This window comes from Plectropomus leopardus, chromosome 1, assembly GCF_008729295.1.
Source record: "Plectropomus leopardus isolate mb chromosome 1, YSFRI_Pleo_2.0, whole genome shotgun sequence".
NCBI classification, from domain to species: domain Eukaryota; kingdom Metazoa; phylum Chordata; class Actinopteri; order Perciformes; family Serranidae; genus Plectropomus; species Plectropomus leopardus.
In genome coordinates, this window is record NC_056463.1 from 13,690,472 (window position 1) to 13,706,338 (window position 15,867).

General features: G+C 39.2%; 1 protein-coding gene across 2 annotated transcripts; it reads right to left on the reverse strand.

Moving 5' to 3' along the window:
- Positions 1 to 843: 843 nt before the first annotated feature.
- On the reverse strand, positions 844 to 14,948 carry rbm26 (RNA binding motif protein 26). Of its 2 annotated transcripts, none has more exons than XM_042492787.1 (22): positions 14,492 to 14,948; positions 14,165 to 14,283; positions 13,899 to 14,020; positions 13,216 to 13,307; positions 12,853 to 13,124; positions 11,104 to 11,382; positions 10,766 to 11,008; positions 10,333 to 10,473; positions 10,105 to 10,245; positions 9,748 to 9,856; positions 9,459 to 9,615; positions 8,373 to 8,564; positions 7,179 to 7,277; positions 7,005 to 7,073; positions 6,805 to 6,903; positions 6,572 to 6,646; positions 5,656 to 5,823; positions 5,198 to 5,302; positions 4,863 to 5,066; positions 3,702 to 3,788; positions 2,863 to 2,976; positions 844 to 1,520 (listed from the first exon to the last, which is right to left on the reverse strand). In XM_042492787.1, the coding sequence occupies exons 1-22, from the start codon at positions 14,548 to 14,550 to the stop codon at positions 1,431 to 1,433; spliced, it is 3,036 nt and encodes a 1,011-aa protein (XP_042348721.1). In that variant the 5' UTR covers positions 14,551 to 14,948; the 3' UTR covers positions 844 to 1,430. The 2 variants fall into 2 exon arrangements, with proteins under 2 accessions (XP_042348721.1, XP_042348715.1); XM_042492781.1 differs by having other exon boundaries at positions 7,179 to 7,280.
- Positions 14,949 to 15,867: the final 919 nt, after the last annotated feature.

The following is a 15,867-nucleotide window of genomic DNA, read 5'->3' on the forward strand; positions in this document are numbered from 1 at the left end:
AATATCTGTCAAAAAGCTACAGCAGTCACCAATCCAACCTATATATACAACAAGAACACAGGTATTGATCTCCTTTAAACTGAGAGTTCTTCACAGTGCACAATATGTCCACTTATGAGAAATTAAATAGTACATAAGGAAAGTTTTTGCATCTATATATATATACATATATATATATTTACACGTGAACAAGACATACCGGTGTGCAAGAGAAATTTTACATTTTTTTCTAACAATTAAGAGAAATTGATTGATCAAGAAAAATGTTGAAGCATAAATTAAAATCTTTTGAATTTAATTTAGCCACAGATACAAGATTGCTAAAGAAGGCAATTGTCAAACAAACACTTAAAAATGCACTAAACATTTATCTACAAATACATATTTAAATACAGCAGAACTTAGTTTAATAATGTTACATTAAATATACAAAATTACATATATAATGTTGAAGCCATTTGGAGAAAGAGGAGTTGTGGCTGGATACTGTGGACAGACATCTGCAACAAAAAGAACAAAAACTGATTTTAGTTATTGTTGTATTTGCATTTGGATCATAAATATTTTAGTCATTCTCTGCAAAATGTGTACATTTTTTAAAATTTACTGTACAATTATTTCATATACTTACCTTAGCGTGGAAAACAGAACAATATATTACCATACCGATCCAAAAAATAAAAAAACAGTTATAGAACTGTTAGAGGAAGGTAATTTGTAGGAACTTTGCTCTTTAGGGGAAGAGGAAGATTTTTTTTTTGTTTTTATGAAATGGTCTTATTTTCAGCTCTTTTAGGAGTTTTTTTCACTGCCACAACATTTTCTTTTTTGATCTTTTTTTCTTTTTTCTCTTTTTTTTTTGTTTTTGGCAGGATGTTTTCAGACCATTTCAATTCTTTATTTTTTGTACAATCCAAAGTAAATCCAAGGAACTGAGAAGCCAAGCTTTGATACAAATCATTTAAACCCAGACATAAAATATTTACACATGAGAATTTAAACCAGTTAACCTAATACTATTCTGCAAAAGCTACAGTCTGTCATTCAGTTAAATTACAACACAGGTTTTGTTTCCTTTAACTGAGAGTTCAGCAAATATGTCTTCAAAGTGATCAACTGTCACATGTCCGGACAAAATTTGTTTTGTGAAGAACCAAAATAACAAAAAACAAAACAAAAAAAAAAAAACAGAACTATTTCTACATTAAGAGCATTAAAAAAATTCACCATCGTTGCATCTGGTATACACATTAAAATTTATCAAACTTGCACATGGTTCTTCTGCCGGTTACACACTTGTGAGGAGGAAAAAAAAAAGTCTAGCCAAAGTGAAATTGTGACTTGCTGGTTTATGACCAGCTGTTGAAATCTTATAAAGTTGCTGGATGATGCTCTTCCAGTGCAACCAGTGAAGAGCTACAGACTGATCTTCATCTGCGCCAGGAGCGAGGCTCGTTGTCATCTTCTTCCTCATCATCATCCTGCAGCAACGCATCGTCACTCAGCGACTCTTCCGGGTACTGATGGGGTAAAAACATAAAAAAAAAACGCTAAAATGAATTATCTCTGTAGATGATTAAAAAGTGGAGAAAAGGCAATTTAAAGTCGAAAGACCTTGTTTTTTGAGAATCATCAGCACTAAACTCGCAGCATGTATTTAAAAAGGTCTCCAGAGGGGCTAAACTCTCAGCTTGATACTATCACAGGGACCAGCTGCTTAATGAAAGTGGCCATGAAAAAGAACACATCCTTGCTGTAATGGGTAATGGCTCCCTCTTGTGATCTCAAAATGTAACACATCAAGAAATAGGCATTTAATAAGCTTTCCTCATATTAAATCTAAACATCTAGGTATTTTCTACGACGGAGGATTAGGGCCACATTAAGGAAAAAAAAATTAATTATTTACGAGATTAAAGTCATTAGTTACGAGAAAAAACTCATTATTAACGAGAAAAAAGTCTTAATATTCAAACCTGCTGCTTTTGGAGACCATTGTCAAAATGAGGGCTACGGAGGATTTGTTTCTTGAGACACAACGAAACCCCTCTGAATAGCCCGTAGATGCATCCAACCATAACCCTGCAGTTGACCAGTTCAGCCATTTCCCCCTCCAGAAAAGCAGCAACATCCTCCAAGTCCGACTGGTTCTTTCGCCGGAAAAGATGCAATTTCTTGCATTTTCTTTTTAAAGTCCTGATACTTATGATAATGTGATGCTGATGTGCCAAAAGATTAAGTATCTCCTTGTTTGTGAAACCTATCCTAAAATACAACTCAACCAAATCCTCCGTAGCCCTCATGTTAACAAGTGTCTCCAAAAGCAGCGGGTTTGAATATTATGACTTTATTCTCATAAATAATGACTTTTTTCTCGTTAATGAGTTTGATCTCGTTAATAATGACTTTTTTCTCGTTAATAATGACTTTTTTCTCGTTAATAATGAGTTTCATCTCGTAAATAATGACTTTTTTCTCATTAATAATGACTTTTTTTCTCGTTAATAATGAGTTTAATCTCGTAAATAATGACTTTTTTCTCATTAATAATGACTTTTTTCTCATTAATAATGAGTTTTTTCTCGTTAATAATGAGTTTTTTCTCGTAACTAATGACTTTAATCTCGTAAATAATTTTAAAAAATTTCCCTTAATGTGGCCCTAATCCTCCGTCGTAATTTTCGCTAACATTTCAAAGTGGTTTTTAATTCCAGAATCAATTGCAGCACTGGCACAAACAAGACTGGTCCTGCCTGATCCCTCTCCTTATCATCTTTACAGTAATGCATACGCAGACTAATCAGTCCTGATTAGCTGCCACAGGTATAGCTATACAAAAACACACGAGAAATGTGCACAAACCTCATCCTCCTCCGGTTCTGCCTCATCAGCATCCGCTGTACTGAGAGCCGTGACGGCCTTATGCCAGGCCAGACGTAAAGTCTGGTTGTTGAACCTCACTCCGTGAATAGCAGCCTACAGGTGGACAGAACACACAGCAGCAGGACATGTGATGAGAGGAGAAAGAGATCATGCAGTGTGAAGAGGTAAGGCAGGAGTTGTGGGGGGAAAAAAAGGAATTGATGACAATAAGTAGATTTTGGCTTTCTGACAGAAGCAAATGCTGTAGATTGTGATAACCTTTTTTTCACCAAACTTAGCACAAACGCGCAGATTTTTGAGCACAGGAAAACCTGCTAAAAAAAACAGCAGCAGACTATTCTCCAACTGTAAGTGGATTAGTATGATGATGTCATCATCAGCCCAAACAGACAGGGTTAGCAAACATTAGTACGCAGCATGGAGGCTACCGAAAATGTTAAGGTGGTTACTCTTCTGTACCTGTTACTTAATCTTTCTTTCAAATTCAGGAAAAAAATAATTTGGAACAATGTTTAAGCACTGCTTGGTAGACATGAACAGTGTTTTGTAGCGACCGGTCAATGTATCCCACCAGAAAAACGGGGAGAGTTTAAGAATCCCCGTCAAATTTCCATCACTGCCAACTTTAGCCAATCGAAGCTGAAGCCAATAAATACCAGTAACTACTGCAGTCATTTAGTCTTGGAAATAAACGCCTATTGTAACCTTTATCTTTAAACACAAAAGGCAGATGTTGGCGGGTGTTAGTGGATTTATGTCCAACGGGAAATGGGGCTTACGGAAAAAAAGAATCAGAACATTTTATTGTGTTGACTCACCTGTTCTGCCTCTGCTCTTGTCTTGTACGTGATGACTGCAGACAGATTGTTTTCATCCATTTGGCAATCTTCAATTTCTCCAAATTGCTTCAAAATTGTGAACACACAACATTTGGTCACTTAACAAATAAACTAATTCCTGTGTAATTATTAAAAATGAACTCATGCTTTTTCTTTTTCAGTTACCAAACCTCTTAAATGTTGAGTTTGTTTATGTAGAAGTTGCTTTTCAGTATCACAGATGCTCTATCTAATTCTCACTGTTGCATTTATTTTGAGATTGGTTGAAAATGGTGATGAAAGTTTATTCTCAAAACATACTGGACGGACTGTAATTAGTGCAAACAGCTTACTAGCTGCATTTCTGTACGACTGGAAGTCTAACTGTCTGTCTCCTGAGTGTAGACATAATGTTTTTTTTGCTCTTTTAACCGTTTCTGCATCCAGTATTTTTTTTCTGGTGGTTGAGAGCTGAATAACCTTGACCTTGTTGAAGTGAGATAGGACTTAATAGATATACAAAAAACCATTTAATTTGTATTTAGACAGACTGGACTGTCAGCACGTGTTACGTTGCACCATTTGTAGTCAGTTGCACTGTGTGGATGTAACCACCAGAGGACACTGTTGATTCTTTCTATGACACTGACAAAATAGTAATAAAACGCACATGGTATTATTGTATATGATACTACTACTACTACTACTACGACTACTACTACTACTACTGATAATAATAATAATACATATAGAAAGGAGTAAAAAATGTAGCCCAAGTTAGATTTTTTCTATATTGTTTATGGGAAATTTCATGTATGTTATCACTTTACTAACAATCCAATTACATAAATAATAGAAAATGTGATGCATGTCATTTTTAGGCTATGTTGATGTTTAGATTTTGTATTTTTCTTTTCTCTTTGACCACACCACACACAGCCTTAATCCAAAGTAAGGCAGTGAGAACAGCTGAAAGTTTTATTTGTCGTGTCCTGACTGACTGGCGAGCTCTGAATGTCCGCCCCCCTCGGCAGTTACGATAGCAGTGCCCTTTAACACAGTCCTTTGATCTCTCACTCACAGCCTCCATCAAAAGGTCATATTGGTTAATTGTGGAGATCAAATCTCCTTTCACGGTAGCACAGTTATAGGCTGACTTACAGCAAAGTGTGGCAGCAGGTCTACATGGTCTGCCTCCATGAAACCAGAAATTTCCAGCGCTCGTGGTCGATGGTCCACAACCGCATGCAGTGGCACACCTCTTCCCCTTCCTCTGGAGCCTCTTCCCCGGGCCCTGAGAGCGCCACGGCCACGAGCGTGGACCCCCCGGCCCCGTCCTGGTGTCAGGATTCCCCTTTTAGCCGCCTGGGTAAAAACAAAACGGGGGTAGAAGTCAAAAAGAGAAGACATATCTAGCGGATATCTTTAATGTGACTTGTGGAGATGAAACTCAAAAGCTTGAGGGACAGTTTTCTCTTTCAAGATAAAGTCAATACCTCAATTTGCAGCTGAGTGTACTTGATCTTCAAAAGAGCAGTGTCCTCTCCGGCCTGGGTCTTCTTGTACAGGTCCAGCTCCGCGTCCAGCAGCTCCTTCTGAGCCTGAACAAATTGTCAATTCACATGATAATGACGAAACTATAAGTTGGAAGCAATATGACAAAGGCAAATGGAAAAAGTAAATAACTGAAAATCCAGTTGCCTTTGACCATGATGCATCTTCTGAGATCTCAAAGGAATAAATACAAAAAACGATTATACACAGACCTGCAGCTTTAAACCACATGCTGATTAAAACTACAAAGCAGAGCAAAGAAGTGCACGTGCTGTCTTTAACTGTTTACAAGGTGAGGAGATATTCATGCAGCAAGAGTTAAGTAAAACCAATTTCCAATCAAAAGCCAATAGGAAAGTAAAACCAATCAGTAATGGCACCAGCAGGGAGAGAGCACTACCTGGGCCTTGCTCTTGGCTGAACGTAGCGGGTTGCTGCTGCTTGAGATTCCCTTTATCTCCTCTTGCAGTTTGGTGATGCTCTTTGTTAACGTCCCCAAAGTTTCCATGATCTTGGCTTTATCCTCCGCCTTCATTGCTTTGTTTTTCTCAAGTTTGGATATCAGGAGCTTTAGAGGAAGGGAGCAAAAAGAAGAAAGAATCACAAGTTTAACTATCGCCTGTAATTCTACAAAGTTCTTGTACTTGAGTAATATATGATTACACAACAAGACAGCAAGCCATAAGTCCCACAGGACAGGAGACAATATTTAATAATCGTATGAAAATACAGATCATTTTACCAAGCAAAGACAATAAAGCATACTGGCACATGATCTTCAACTCCTTTGACAAAGATCACACAGTAAATGAGTCACAGATCCACACAAAGCTCTCAAACACTGTTAAATTCACATTAACAAGCCAAAGCAGTGTGCAGTGACAGGCTTGGAGACTCATGTTGCTTAAAGGGAAACTGCCCTTTTTTTTTTTTTTTAACACATCTCTGTCTCATCACAGTGTGTGCAAATCAACGTTGTTTGGCTTCCACCCATGCCACCAGCACCCAGAACTCGCATCCTGGATCATCAATGACTCAAAATGGTCCACCCAGCCGACATTTCCCAGAGATTGGATTTCCCCTAAACCACCAGCACCCAGAGTTTCCTGCCAAACACTGTTCATCTGCAGAAACTGCGATGACACAGAGATGTTTGAAAATCACAAAGATTCCCTTTAAGTGGCGAGTCAGACCCTTTTCAGAGCTCACACACTGACACCGAGTTGTATATAGGAGGCTTACAGAATGTAAACACAGAGAGGTGATAGGGACATTTGAACGAACAAGACGTAGACTTCTACTACAGATTATCTTACCTTCTGTGTCTCAATGTGCTTCTCCAATATTTCCTGCTTCTTCTTCCTTACATCCTGCTGTAGTCTTAGAGCTTCCTGTCAAAAGAATTATGAGAAATAATTAAGTAGTGCCTTCTGTTTTTAGTATAAGAATCCTATTTGCTTGCTTCCTATTTCACTCTCCTGTTGTGGCTTTATTTCTGAACCTCTCCATTCTCCCTTTTGCCCACCATGCCCTCCATTTCTCCTCTCACCTGTTTCTTCTTCAGGGCTTCTTCTGAAGTTTTCTGGGCGGCTTTCAGGGCAGCAGGATTGTATACAGTCTTTGTGAGGCCCATTGATGTTGAAAAAACCTGAAAAAGGGGAGTTAAACCTCAGCACATAGCATTTATGCTATTTAAAGGGGTTAAATTCCTACCTATAATCAGTAATTCTGGAAAGTGAGAACACTTACTTTTTCAACAGGAGCTGCTGGTTTGGCAGAGAAACCCAGACGGTCTTTCACTGACACCTTCGAGGGATTCTGCTCCAGCGGAGAAAATAACACATTACTTTTAAACACACCGTCTGCAGATTTTGACAAGCATATGCGAAAAAGCACACCCTCAACACTATCATCCACACATACCTGAGAGGCTATGCTGGAATCTTGTGAGGGCTCAGAGTTCGCAGTGAGCAGCGGACCGAGGCGATCTTTGACAGACTGCTTCAGAGCCGTGGCTGAGGGCTGCTGAATGACAAAGGAGATGTATATCCCTTTATGTCTGGATTAACGCATGAGTGCATTTTAACATAACTACTGCCAGACAACTATTCTAATGTTTAATTTCATTTTAATTTTAATCTTCCAGATTTCTTGGTAAATCTTCATCTGTATCATATACTTTAACTGACCTCTGTCTCCTAGAATGACTCACAACACTCAGTCAAAGACGTTCTCTGTGCTGTAAATGGAGGCAGCTCTGACATTAATGCAGCAGGTTATTCCAAGTGCCTAAATACGATGCTGTGGTGTCTCCTGCCCAGTTTTACAAATAATCACTCTTGCAGAGGGTGTTACATTTCACACAGTGACAGGGCATGAATGCATCCACAGCTTGTTTTGCTGTTGATCTATTTAAGCCGATTATAGCCGATAACCTGGTATCTCTTCCTCTTCTTGAGTAGATTTCTCTATTCAAGAGAAAATGTGTTGCCACACAATGGTGTGATTCCTCTTGATTCCCAGGACCTGACATCATAACCTCATTATTATATTTCTAAAACAGACGTATATTTGTGGGGCAAAACTACCAGCCCAAGCAGCGCTCCGACTATTAAGCAGGCAGAGAGTTGTTGGCATTTAGGTAGAAAGAACCGGGTGTTAAATGCTGCAATTATGGACGTCTCATCATAATCACACGTGCCTGGAACAACATCATTGTTTGGTATTCTATTGTTCATTGCTTGTTGTGCTTGTGTGATTAAAACAGAGCCCTTTGAATCTTTACTGGTGCTGCACTACAAATATAAGACATTGCATGATGTTATTTATTTTTATACAACACCCCAGCAAAATATAACAAGCTCCTAGAACTGCCAAGTTTATTGTTCAAACCATTACAACTGCACAACTTTTGCTTGAAATACTGATTTCTCAAAAACGATCTCAGATGCAGTTTAACTTGTTTAAAGAATCCCACGAGAGACAGTATGTTCTTTCACAAGTGCATCTTATATCACAATATTTACTCTCGTGGGAAATTCAACCCAGGTAAATAATATTTTGTGTTGGTGTTGAGGCAAAACATTTTATAACGACAGATTTAAAATGAAATTTCACCGTGGCTGGCTGTGGCTGAGGCTGCTGCTGTGAGTGAGACTGGCCCTGCCCATCACTCCCATCATCTCGAAACCAGTGCACCCTGATGAAGCGGTTGTTGAGAACAGCCTCTGTGCTTTGCATAGCTCGCTTGGCTTCCTCTGGAGAAGCAAACTGGATCAGTGCCCCTTCTGGGTCATTCTGGAAGGCCACCTGTCAAAAGAAACCATAAACCAATCATGAACAAGTGCATGGAAGTATTAAAAAGAGGCTAGGATTTTAAAGGATTATTTCAATTTCAGATTATAAACTTCCTGTAACTTTTCTGACCTTTAGTTCCTCCTGTAATCTTTGAGGGCGTCACACTAATTTGGTTACACCACAACTGTTTCAAATCATGTTAGTAGTTACTGGTTTATCAGACGGTTTAAAACATTTCATAAAGACATTACAAAATGAAATCCAAGGACTTCCAAGTACATTTTCAAGCACTATTTTTTTTTTCATTTTTCAGAGATTTAACTCAAAGCAAATAATTCACTTTAATTTATATTAATAACTATTAATCATAAATAAATTATATGGTCTTTCTTTGCCGTGAAAGTTAACTTATATCACTCTTCATGGCATAACTGTATAATATCCCCATCAAAACCTTTGAATGGCCTGAGTGCTAAATGCCTGCCTCACACCCACTGACGGTCTGAACTAAAATGAAGGAAATCTCTTCTGATTCTGAACAATGAAATATTAATTACTTGAACTAACTTTTCATCAAATATATGACAATTTTGTAATTTGATTCAGTTGATTTTCATAAGTAAGCACTTTATTTTTCCTCCTCAAATTTTTTCAAGCACTTCAAGCACCTTGTTCTAAATGACCTAAACTATATAAGATACATTTAAAAATAACCCTTAAGTTAATTCAGTTAACAAATTAGTTTCCTGTTGTATTGCATCACCAATTGCACACAGTGACTAAACATTTTTATTTACATGATTTTGAATTAAATTTGTTTACCTTTTATTATTTACAGATCATTTATTGATTAATACCCATCAAAGTGGTGACTTTCTTGTTTATAGCACCTGATAGGGGACTGACCTGTAGGTTGACTATGGTGCCGAACTTGCTGAAATGTTCATTAAGCTTGCTGATGTTGTTGAGCCCGTGAGGAATTTGTCGAACCAGCAGCTTGGTGTTGAGAGAGAATGGGGGTCTTTTGTGGAAGCCCTGATGGTTTGGTTTGTTAAAGTTGGGTCTGAGAAGAGACAAAAAAAATTGTTAAAAATTCAATGAGAATGATGTTAAACATAACTCTTTCAAAGGTGCTTAACAACTGAGTTTAAAGGCAACATTTGACTTTTTTTATTGCAAAGAAAAGGTGTCTTACTTTTCAAACCAAGGTTTCTTGGGGGGGAGGCCTCCATCGTGGGAAGAAGGTGGTCTCTTCCTCGAATCAGATTCCATCACAATCCTCATGCTGTTATTTGGGACCTTGTCTGGTGAGAAACAAACACTGACAGGTCAGTTTTCAGACGACAGCACACACCACTGAAAAAGAAGATCACAACTCTCGCAAATGACTTTTGAACAGGCAGCTAAAACACAAACACAGAACATGTACTGAATGCACTGTTCTATCAAAATGGCCATAATACTAAGCATTCAAATGGTAGGATGTAAAGTACATGCATGTTTTAAGACAACAGATTCAAAGCTCAAATGGTTCAGTTCACGTGAACAATACCTCTTGGTGGCTGGTCTACCTCCCCCATTGTGAGGCCAATCAGATTGGGTCTCTGGGCATTGACCCGATGACGATAGATCGGCCTGGAGGTATTAGTGATGCTGGGAGCTTCAGGGTTGTACACATCTGACTCATAGTTGTCTGTTCAGCAGAGAGAGAATACTTAAACTCATAAAAAAACAGGGTAAGTTGCAGATTTTTATGAATACAAAATCAAAAGACCATTACCGTTGGGGAAATGTGGCACTGAGGCCTGGGGAAGTGAGGAGCGCATCCCAGAAGTAACGATGGTGGGAACAGAGCTGGTCATGGAATTGGGAGGAGCATCCATGCCCGACGGTTGCAGTGGAGGAAGCGGAGGAGGGGGACCTGTGTCAGACAGAATTTAATGACATGTTAAAGAATAAGACGTTTAAGCAAAACTTCAACTTGTCGAAAACTTGTTAAAATTAATTGCCAGTTGTCTTCCTGAAAGTGACTGTTAACGCAACATCACAGTAATTCAGTCTTTATATTTAACTATTATTATTTACACCAACTCCAACGTGCTGTTATATTTAACCGAATAAGAAATTAAAAAAAAATATGATAAAGTGTGACATTCCATGCACTACACAGTGAAGCCCACTCTCAAATTTCAGAGAAGTGTCCTCATCCCTACCTGCCACAGGTGGAAGGCTGGGTGGGCGGGCGCCTGGTGGGGGCACAGGCGGCAGCAGGTTCACGGGTGGGGGGTTCATAAGAGGTGGTGGTGGTGGGAGGCCTGGGGGTGGTGCGGGGTCCACCCCTGGGATTGGCGGAGGTTGGAAGGGCAGCATATTGGGCAAATTGACATCCTCCACTACAACTGGGTCACTTCCATGGTCAAAAGGACACATGTCGCCGCTCATGCAGAAACCCTTCTCTGGAAAAGAAGCCAGACGTGCAGAAGGTCAAGCATACAGAACAACAGCAATAAAAAACACCTGTGATGGAAAAAGCTCAATCAGCTTTCCTTACCATCATAGTCACGGCATCGCTTCCTCTGTTGAGGGGGTGGTCCCCTGTTAAAAAGGCCACGATCCACAGGGTGTCCGGGGCGGAAGTCTGACCAGCTCTCAGTGGTGTTGTTGCTGTGATGATGCGTGGGTGCGATGACTGTTATGGTGCTGCTCAGTGTTGGCACAGGGAAGTGTGTAGTGGTTGCTGCGGAAACCAGGGCTGCTGGGGTGTAGCCATCACTACCCTCTGGCCTGTCCACTCTATCATGATCAAACTTCAGCTTTCCAGAATCTCGTTCTACAAAAAGACACAAATTGACATGTATAAAAGTTATAGAAAGACTGTCATTATGGCATGCAAAAAAACTGGTCATAAACATTTCAGGATTTTAAATATTGTTTTCATGGTTTTTATCCTTAGGGCTCATTTAAACTCAACCTTAAGATACGTAGACATACATGGATGTCCATACTCTGCATTCATTTCATCCGTATTTGTGGATATTTTCTAAAGCTTATGAATATGGACGAAACAGAGCAGTGCCACCTGAGATTGTGGAGGCAGTGTAGCGTAATTCAAGCAAGATATGAATACATTTAGAAAACAGCACAAAGGACTGAATAGGTAATTTAGTGGAAAAAAATATTCTCTGTGCACATGTTTCAGACTGCTGCTGTCTACAATGCCGCCTCCATTAAAAGGTACATTGTTACAACCTCCTCCACTGTCGCCTCCTTTGTTGTTGTTTCAAACTTTTGACCCTGCCCTATACTGTCAACTACTGGGATGTATTTATGCAAACATGAAGGGCACGTGGAAGTATTAGGGCAGTGATTTCTGCTATTGAAACTAACGAAACTGTTTACATTTTTATTGAGAGTATAAATGAGCCCTTAGGATGGGCATACACTGTACGATTTTAGAAATGTTATTATTAATTCCAGCTCATACTGTACAGGTAAATCATCTGAGATGTGAAGCCAAAGCTCATGATGAATGTGCTCACACTGTACAGTCTGATCCTCAAGTCACAACCTAAGAACTTATACTATACGGGTAAAAATGGCCTGTCTGCCCCTGCAGACCGCCCTGGCTAATAAAGATTAGTTTGAAAGCTCCAAGGCAGGCATTAGCAACAATGATAACAAGGCAGAAGTGTGCTGCCTTGATAATCTGTGCAATCCTGTGTGCCAAAACCTCCAAGAAAAAGGCGCCAGTGCATGTGGACATGTGGACTTGTCCCAACTCTAAAATGAGCTGTGCAGCTCAAAAATCATACAGTATATACTTGGCTTTAGAGTTGCACTTTTTGTCAATATCAAGTCATTGTATATTATGTCTACTTATGATCATCTGTCTGAGATGCTGTCACTATTGGGATGAATCAGTTGCAAATGCAAAGGTCAATGCTGATATTCAATTAATGCTGAAGAAAGCCCAAAAATCCTTCTATTTTAAATTAGAAAAATGAATCTCTGGATATGAGATCATCTTCGAGATGATCTTTGTGTTTAAAAAAACTGAGATCTTTGTGTTTAAGAAGCTTCTTGGTCAACTTAAATCTGACTGGACACAGTCTGAAAGGTCAGCAACAAATGCAGTGAACTTTGAGCGGACTGTAAGATGTAAACAGAGGACACTTACACAAGAGGTCTTGGTGTTATTGATCTCTCCACAGATAAACATTAGTTCAAACTGGCACATGGTGATCATGCTGATGACCATAAAAGTCTTATATTATTTTCAGTACATCAGTCGTGTTTTTACCTCTGCTCCTGCTTCTAGAGCGAGTCCTGCTGTGCGACCGGCTCCTACTGCGATCCCGATCCCTGTCTCTGTCCCGGTCTCTATCCCTATCCCTCTCTCTGTCGCGGTCTCGGACGCGGTCTTTGCTCCAACTCCGACTTCGGCTACGACTGTAACTGCGACTTCGGCCTCTCCTGCGATTGTAGCGATCACGGTATGAGTCCCTCCTTGGTGGTATGCGGTCATATTCCCTCTTCCTGGAGCGGTCGTCTCGCTTGCGATCATCTCCTCTCCTAAAAGTTTGAGTAATTAAAAACACAATGGTATTTAGTGAAAAGTACGTACGCAGGTTGAAAGAGAAAGTTGAAACAGGCAGTTACACACCTGACATCTCTGCTGTAACGAGAGCTTGATTGTGGTGGGCTGTGATTCATTCGCCGAGGGAACTTCTTCTCCCGCTCTTCTTCCCGATTTGTCTGAGCAAAGAAAAGAGCAACTTTAATTTCCTTTTTTTTAATCTGAGATAAGCACTGACATGGGAGGTCCTCCATGTTGTTTGATACTGTTAAGCGCACAGGAGCTGCATCCATATTTATGCTCTCTACTGACTCCTAAAAGTGTCAGTAGTTGCAACCTTCAGTAATGTGGAAAACTTATGTAAGCCATTCCTCGAACCGCACCGTCTTTAGAGAATGTGCTTTTAAAAATTTTGCTCCATCATCTTGGTGTGAGGTGCAGAGTCACCTTAAACTAAAATCTATTATAAGCCTGGGAGATTTTAAAAACGGTGAACGACCTTTTGAACACTGAATACATCTCTAAACACTGTAAATTGGCTGTTTTAAGATTGCTACTTATGTATGAATTTTTATGCTGTTTGTTTTATGTTTTACTGTTGTGTTTATATTCTGTTTGTTCTTTTATGTGAAATTCTTCATGCCACTCTCTTGGACTCTCTTGAAATTGAGAATTGATTTTGAATCTCAGTGGGACAACTCCTGGTTAAATAAAGGTTAAACAAAAAATAAACTGAAAAAAATCATATATTCTTGACATTATAAGTTTACCTCATCTTTTTTTGGCTCCTCTTTTTCAGCTTTGATCTGAGAGGATGGTACCTCTTGCTGCTGCGGGAGGTAGTTTTTGTTGTTAATGGCTTCAAACAGCTTATCCACAAATGGCTGGGTCTCTGAAAAAATAAAGGTAAAAGTGTTAAATAAAGATAATATGCTAATAAGCAGACAGATAAACAATTATACACGTTGGATCACTCACTCAAAAATAAAACAATGCTTGCAAAGTACGACTTTTATGAAGCACGGAGATTAATTACCTTTCTGGAGAAATACATCCAACTGGTCTATGCACAGGGCTTTAAGTTCTTTTTCACTTTTGTCTTTCTTCACCAAGGCAACAACATACTTGGCGAGGGCAGAGGGATCTGCATCACAGCTGGACGTGCAGAGAAAAAGGCATTAGACACATAAGCACTGTAATAAATAATATAAAATTTACAAGATAGCCTAGAAAACACAACATTGATGATACTCTTAAATTTATGTGTATTGTGTTTTTCATTTGTTTCAACATTAGCTTATGTAGGTGCTCAGACTGCTCTAGGACGGCTAAAGCTGAGTAGCTAACAGCTAACGTTACTTACATGGGCTCGAGGGTTTCAGACAGCCATGTTTTCAAGGCATCGATGTTTTCAATGATCATCTTAGATCCAGCCAAACTTTCCCTCCACCGCGGCCAGAGTTAACGCTAGCTTGGGTGACTGTGCTTATCTGTTCAGGAGGATAGCCGACATTAGCTGGTAAACGAACCACAGCAGTGGTCTTTGGCTGTGGTGCTAAGCGCGACGTTAGCTGAACAGCCGCGTTAACGTTAGCTAGCTTAGCTACGCTAGCATGCGTCTTTCCCAGGCCACAAACGCGCTGTACGATTCCTCGATTTTCGTACAGTATGTATAACGAAAATGCAGATTTGGGACGTCTATTTGTTATCAAACAGTCAACCAACTAACTCCGAAAGTTAAAGATGTTTTTATCCTTTAAATTTAAGGAAGCACCCACGCTTGACTTGCTACGTTATCCCCTCGCACTCTAGCTAACTTGCCATGGCGACTATTTACTTCCGCTCCTGCTCTCGTTGGCTAAATATCGCGAGAGGGAGATGTACAGCATAATGACCATTAGGACTTGTACTACACCACACACACGCACACACACACACACACACACACACACACACACACACACACACACAAACACACACACAAACACACACACACATAAAATTTATTCATTTATTTTTTCCCCTCTCTCTGCCTGTATGCATGTTTGTGTATTACCCACTACCATAGACTGTAGCCTACAATATTGCCCAACCCTTGCAAAATAATTGATTGATAATTAAAACACAAAATAACAATAAAATAAATATAATAATAATAATAATAATAATAATAATAATAATAATAATACATTTAAAAGGCCTTATGGTCACTGAAGCCAAAGCAACAGATCTTCAGGGTCATATTAAAATGCAAAGATGAGCATGCATCAATAATAATTGGAAATGCACAGAGCTTTAATCAAAGTTAAGGGCATTTTTTTTCTGTGATTCTGTCATTTTTCAAAATAAGATAAATAACTGGCATAATGAATACCTAGGATCATCAAAATTACAGGCACTCATTATAGATCCAATCGGACAACCATTATCATGATCTCTGACCCATTGTAAATCTATTGTCCAAGATCATTTTAGTCTTAAGATACTTTTTTTGGGGGGGGGGCAAGGACTTTGTTGGGACCCAAATCTCTTAACTTCCCTCTTTAGTAGCTCAAAGTTAACATGGGAAATAGCTTCATGTCACAATAATGTCATTGATGACATACATTATTTCTGTTTCTATCACATCATTGAGCTAAATGTCAATCAGATATACTTTTCACACAAATATCATTACATGATATAGGTATATTAGCTATAGCCATGTTATTCAAATGTTGATGCTATTTGCATGACATC

Excerpts from the sequence above, each read along its gene's own strand:
- rbm26 (XM_042492781.1), bottom strand. The coding sequence starts at position 14,550 with ATGATCATTGAAAACATCGATGCCTTGAAAACATGGCTGTCTGAAACC. Across the intron at positions 13,125-13,215 it reads CGTTACAGCAGAGATGTCAG|GAGAGGAGATGATCGCAAGC; the intron begins GTGTGTAACTGC and ends TCAAACTTTTAG. Across the intron at positions 5,303-5,655 it reads CAGCCAAGAGCAAGGCCCAG|GCTCAGAAGGAGCTGCTGGA; the intron begins GTAGTGCTCTCT and ends CAATTTGTTCAG.